This window comes from Armigeres subalbatus, chromosome 2, assembly GCF_024139115.2.
Source record: "Armigeres subalbatus isolate Guangzhou_Male chromosome 2, GZ_Asu_2, whole genome shotgun sequence".
Taxonomy (NCBI): Eukaryota; Metazoa; Arthropoda; class Insecta; order Diptera; family Culicidae; genus Armigeres; species Armigeres subalbatus.
The window spans coordinates 327286705-327293016 of NC_085140.1; the positions used below are offsets into that span (position 1 = coordinate 327286705).

Here is a 6312-nt window from a genome sequence, read left to right on the forward strand (position 1 = left end):
TGTAACTTTAAAGGTGATAAACAGGATCGCATACTTGATCGAGTACTCATTAGCTTGTCGGATGACTCTTTGAGACAAAAGTTATTAGCGGAAGATTGTTGTTGTCTATTGTTGGAAGTCGTGGTAACTTTTTTGACGGCTTGGCAATTTCAAATCAAAGGTCTGGTCCAGTGAGGAGGCGAATAGGCTCTAGACATTTTTCAGGTGATGACAAGCGCAATGCAAAAAACCTTACAATAGATACTACAATCGCGTGAATCATCGTTCGCGGAGCGGACAGGTTAGATTAGTGCGGCTCCAGGAACAAGGAAGGTGGTGAGATCATTGTCACTGATATGGATCTCATTAAAAAGAGTAACTTGAACAGGCAGTTTTTGTTCCGACCGCATGATGTACAGCAGCCCAAATCGAGCGTAGCAGCAAAGGCCGTGAAGCGCATGAACGGCGATATCAAAGTGGTTTCCCATGAGAACCGTGTTTGTCCAGAAACAGAGAAGATTTACGACGACAAATTCTTTGAACGTTTGGATGGCGTTGCTAATACTCTGGATAACATAGACGCGCGCAACTACATGGATCGCCACTGCGTCTATTACCGGAAGCCCTTTTTGGAATCGGGTACACTCAGTACGATGGGTAACATTCAGGTCGTGGTGCCATTCTTGACCGAGTCCTACAGTTCTTCGCAGGATCCTCCGGAGAAGTCAATCCCTATCTGTACGCTGAAGAATTTCCCGAATGCTATTGAGCATACTCTGTATGCTTTACGCGTTCTTCATGTCCAAGGATAAGAAGACGGAACTATTGGCCATGTCGATGTCTGAGGTGGTGAGGCGTGTCGAGATTTGCTGCAACGACGACGACGGAAACGATGTGGAAATTCCTTACGTGCGTTACATTTTACCCTAGAGCGGCGGACCGTAGATTCTAGCTTTACTTTATAGGGTAACAGAAATGATAACACACTCACTTTTACACAGACACACGCAAATTATTAAGGGAGAGAAAAGATAGCGTTTGAATGAACTTACACCGATACAAACACACACAGATACAAACACTTGAGCATATTATTAACATTGAAGAGACTTTTGAAAAGAATCGAATCAGCTATTTAAAATAGAAGTGAATAGTAAAATCCTTAAAGCGTGTTCTCCAGTGTGACTGCTTTTTTTTGTTCAAGATTGAATGTCGTAAAAGTTAAATTTAATGTGGAACACGGCTGCATTTCTATTAGCTCTATTCTGTTTTGTTCCGGATCCGAGAGAAAAATGTTAAAGAGACACTAATTTGAATTCTCCCTCCGCTGCGTATCTCGGATAGGTTGTCTGACCTTACAGCTTAAAATCAACTGAAGATTAATCAGTTTTAGTGTGATAAACCCCATAAGCCTGCTCCTTATCCCGTTAAATGAACTGTCGTTTAAAAATGATATTTGTGTTAAATTATTGTCGTCCTGTGGTAACGTCAATTGGCAGACATACAGCAACCATCCTTCACTTTATTGGCCTGTCTCAGCTGAAAATTTTGCTTCGATTATTCAGAGAGAACTTTTTTAGAACTTCTCAGTGGAATTGATTGCGGAATTACTGATAGAATTTCCGAGGAAACACATCTAAAAAATAAATCCGGGGAAGTTTTCGGAAGAATTCACGCTTGAACTTTTGAAGCAAATTTTAGCGGAATTCATTGACAGATTCTCAGGAAAACTTCAATGGAATATCCACAGATTGAAAGTGAATAACCTTTCGAAGGAATTTCTGGAGGAATACATTGAGGACTTTCAAAAGGAACTCTAGGAGGATCTTCCGGAAGAAATCCAAAAGGAATATATGGAGAAACTCTTAAATGAACTTCCGGAGTAATCCCTTGATGAACTTCCGGAGGAATTCCTTGAGGAAATTCCGGAGGAGTTCTTGAAGGAACATCCGGAGGAATTCCTGGAGGTACTTCCGGAGGAACTTCCAGAGAAATTCTTTTAGGAACTTCCGGAGGAAATCCTTGGATAACTTCCGGAGGAATTCTTGGAGGAACTTTCTGTGACTTTTTTGGAAGGATTTCCGTGAGAATTCTGAGAGGAACTTTCGGAGGAATTCGAGGAGGAACTTCCGGAGGAATTCCTTGAGTAACTTCCAGAGGAATTACTGAAGTAACTTCCGGAGGAATTCCTGGAGGAACTTCCGGAGGAATTTCTGGAAGAACTTCCGGAGGAATTCCTGGAAGAACTTCCGGAGAAATTCCTGGAGGAACTTCCGTAGGAATTTCGGGAGGAACTTCCGCAGGAATTCCGGGAGGAACTTCCGTAGGAATTCCGGAAGGAACTTCCGTAGGAATTCCGGGAGAAACTTCCGTAGGAATTCCGGGAGGAACTTCCGGTTGAATTCCGGGTGGTACTTCCGGAGCAATTCTTGGAGGAATATCCGGTGGAGTTCCGGAGAAGAACGCCGGAGGAGTTCCGGCAAGAACTTCCGGAAAAATTCCGGGAGGAACATCTGGAGGAATTTCCAGAGGAATCCCGGGAAGAACTTCCGCTGAAATTCTGGGAAGAATTTCCGCAGGAATTCCGGGAGGAACTTCTGGAACAATTCCGGCAAGAACTTCCGGAAAAAAATCCGTCAAGAACTTCCGGAAAAGTTTCGAGAGGAGAAACTTGCGGAGGAATTGCTGGAGGAGGTTCCGGAGGAATTTCTGGTGGAACTTTTTGAGAAATTACTGGAGGAAATTGCTGAGGAACCCTTAGAGGAACATCCTGAGGAATTCCGGGAGGAACTTCTTGAGGAATTCCCGGAGGAACTTCCTGAGGAACTCAAGGAGGAACTTCGGAATTCCTGGAGAAACTTCATGAAGAATTCATGGAGGAACACTTCGTTACCGTCCGGAGGAACTTCAGGAGGAATTCCGGGAGGAACTTTGAAATACCGGAAGAAACCTCTGGACAAACTCGTAAGGGAACTTCCGGAGGATTTCCTGGAGGAATTTTCAGAGTAACACTGGGAGGAATTGCGGGAAGAACTCCGGGAGGATCATCCGGTGGAATTCCGGGAGGAACTTCCGGAGGAATTCCGGGACAAACTTCACGAGGAATTCTGGGAGGAACTTCCAGAAGATTTCGGGAGGATCTACTCGAGGAAATCGTGAAGGAAAAATTCCGGGAGGAACCTCCGCAGGAATTCCAGGATGAACTTCCGGTTGAATTCGGGTGGAATTTCCAGAGCGATTCTTGGAGGAACTTCCGGTGGAATTCCGGGAAGAACTTCCTGAGGACTATGGCTAAGAACTTCCGGAAAAATTCCGAGAGGAACTTCTGGAGGAATTTCCAGAGGAATCCCGGGAGGAACTTCCCGAGGAATTCCGGGAAAAACTTTTGGAGAAATTCTGGGAGGATCTTGAATTTAGAACTTTGGAGGAATTCCGGGAGGAGCTTCCCGAGGAATTCGTGAAGGAACTTCCGGAGAAATTCCGGGAGGAACTTCAGCAGGAATTCCTGGAGGTACTTCCGGTTGAATTCGGGAGGAGCTTCCGCAGCAATTCTTGGAGGAACTTCCGGGAAGAAATTCCTGAAGAATTCTGGCAAGGATTCTGGCAAGAATTTCTGGAGTAATTCCGAGAGGAATTACGGAAAGAACTTTTGGAGGAATTCTGGGAGGACCTTGAATTTATAACTTTGGAGAAATTTCGTGAGGTACTACTCGAGGAATTTCGGGAGGAACTTCCCGAGGAATTCGTGGAGGAACTTCCGGAGAAATTCTGGGAGGAACTTCAGCAGGAATTCCAGGAGGAACTTCCGGTTGAATCCGGGTAGAGCTTCCGCAGCAATTCTTGGAGTAACTTCTGGGTAGAACTTCCTGAATTTCTGGCAAGAATTTCTGGACTTCTGGAGGAATTCCAGAAGGAACTTCCAGAGGAATTCCGGGTAAAGTCGGGTGGAGTCCCAAAAGGTGAAAGCAAACCTGGATGAACTTCCGGAGGAATTCCGGGAGGAACTTGAACTTGGAACAATCCAATTCTATTTTCCGGAGGAACTTCCGGAGTTTTGGTTGTACAAACTGTTCGTCAGGCGGTTGTACAAACTGAATTGGTCGCACATCTGAATCAGAAATGCCAACAACCCACCAACTACATGCTGGGATCCGCTGGTTGATCTTAAAAAGCTTTATCGCACAACGATTCTGTCGGTCATGAAATAATCGATCCCAATCCATCGTGCGAACGCACATATTAAAGCTCCGAGGTATCCAATATCATTGTATCCGTAACGCGTTGGGCTGTTAGAACTCAACTCATGTATGTAACGAATTTGGAGGTAATTGCGGAAGTACTTTCTTCGGGCAGCCCTTACTTTTCACCGTTTAATGTGGAAAAACGATCCATAAATAACATCTGAATGTTCCATAAAACGCTACCATAAATCCATAAAATAGTTCGAGAGATTCCATAAAGAATATTTTTATGATCCATAAAACTTTGAAAAATGATCCATAAAAACTACATATTGATCCATAAAATTTCAAATTTGCGCAATTTATATCCTGATGATGATCCATAATTTCAGCCATATGATCCATAATTTTGGTGATATGATCCATAATTTTGAAAATGTGATCCATAATGCTTGGAAAGAAGGCCAATGAAACTATATTAATTGATCCACACATTTTATAAAATCTATGGATCATTTATCAAAATTTATGGATCATATCACCAAAACTATTACTTGAACAAAGTTATGGATCAAATGGCCAGAGTTATGGATCATATAACTGAAATAATGGATAATATTGCTGAAATTATAGATCATCATCACGATAAAAAATGCGCAAATTTGAAGTTTTATGGATCAAAATATGGATCATTTTCCTAAGGTTTATGGATCATTTGTCATAAAAATAACAAGAATTGTATTGTTTTTCTTAACCATGTTAATAGAACATATTTTCCTATTAATTGCCAAATTTTAGCTTAGTTATGGATTGAAAAATTATTCTTTATGGAATCTAATTAACTATTTTATTGATTTATGGTAGCATTCAAGGAACATTCAGATGTTATTTATGGGTCGTTTTTCAGTTTTTTATGGATCCGTCTTCATAGTTTATATGCAAAAGTATGTTAGGTTCAGTTTGAGGTTTTAAATCCATTAGCTATAAAGCTAATCAAATGAAGCTTACAATCAATGCATATGACAGTGTCATAAATGACAACATTCAATTCACCCTTGAATTTACTTTACTTGGTTATCAAAATCACATTCAATCTCATACCAAGAATAATGTTCAATGAGGCCATTACTCAATAGGTGAAACAACTTTTATCTTCCAGCAAACAATTTTAGATTATTAGCTAAACTGCATGGTTTCATAAAGGGAACTTGTACGAATGGCTCGGCAAAAAGTATTCCTCAAAGTACCAACCAGCTGGAATCCGTTTAGGCTAGAAAATTCCTCTTATCTACTCGGAGTACCACTTACACACACTCGACCCCGAATCAACGAGCCAACATCCCAGCCAGTAGTGGCAGTCAGTTCAGTGGAAAAGGCAAAGTTGTCAGGAAAGAATTTCCACTCTGCCACATGATGAAATTTTTCACAGGGAGGCCGTTTCCCATATGGCCATCACCCCATTGCCTGGCAGCTGTTTGTATCCGAAATTCGTAACGTAATTGGATTTTCGTCTTTTGGAAGAAAACTTGGATTTCGCCATCCGCTGGCTGGTCGACGATGGTAGGCGGCAGACGGAGAAGGCTGCTTTCCCAGTAGTGACTGGTCGGAAACGGAACTATGAAAGGTCCCGAGGGAGGGCACTCGGGTGGCAGCGCGGGGGTCAAATGTCGAATGAACTTCCTCCTGAGCCTCCACAGGGGGTTTACCGACGACGACGTTCCCTCTCTGTTTGCTGTATCATATTTATGTACGCTCTGGCGAGAGACAAAAAAGGCTGAACTTTGATCCTTAATTTAATCGTTACAACATTCTATGATTAAAGCATTCTTCGCCGAATGGCAGACAATAGGCTGTTCTCCTCAGGCCAGGCAAATATAGAAAATCGCAAACGATTTGTTACATGGCATGGGCAAGATGAAAAGGCTGATTCAGTCGTCGGCATGTTCCGGTGAATTAGGTTAAGCAAATTGCCATGCGGTCCAAATGAGGGATGCAGGAGAATAAAATAAAAAGCGCAGCGGAGACCAAGGATCCAAACCGAAGCACATTATTCATAAGAATAAAAGAGACAATTCCTACCCCCAGACGAACGAATGTCCCGCCCGGTGCTTTACATCGTTGATGGTGGCAATAAGGACATAAATGTAATTGC

General features: G+C 42.5%; 1 protein-coding gene across 1 annotated transcript; it reads left to right on the forward strand.

Annotated features, from left to right (window-relative positions):
* Window positions 1-310: 310 nt before the first annotated feature.
* LOC134216887 (ubiquitin-like modifier-activating enzyme 1) lies at window positions 311-1143 on the forward strand. Its single transcript, XM_062695668.1, has one exon. The coding sequence runs from the start codon at window positions 336-338 to the stop codon at window positions 789-791; it is 456 nt and encodes a 151-aa protein (XP_062551652.1). The 5' UTR covers window positions 311-335; the 3' UTR covers window positions 792-1143.
* Window positions 1144-6312: the final 5169 nt, after the last annotated feature.

Coding starts and splice junctions, on each gene's coding strand:
- LOC134216887 (XM_062695668.1), top strand. CDS start 336: ATGGATCTCATTAAAAAGAGTAACTTGAACAGGCAGTTTTTGTTCCGA.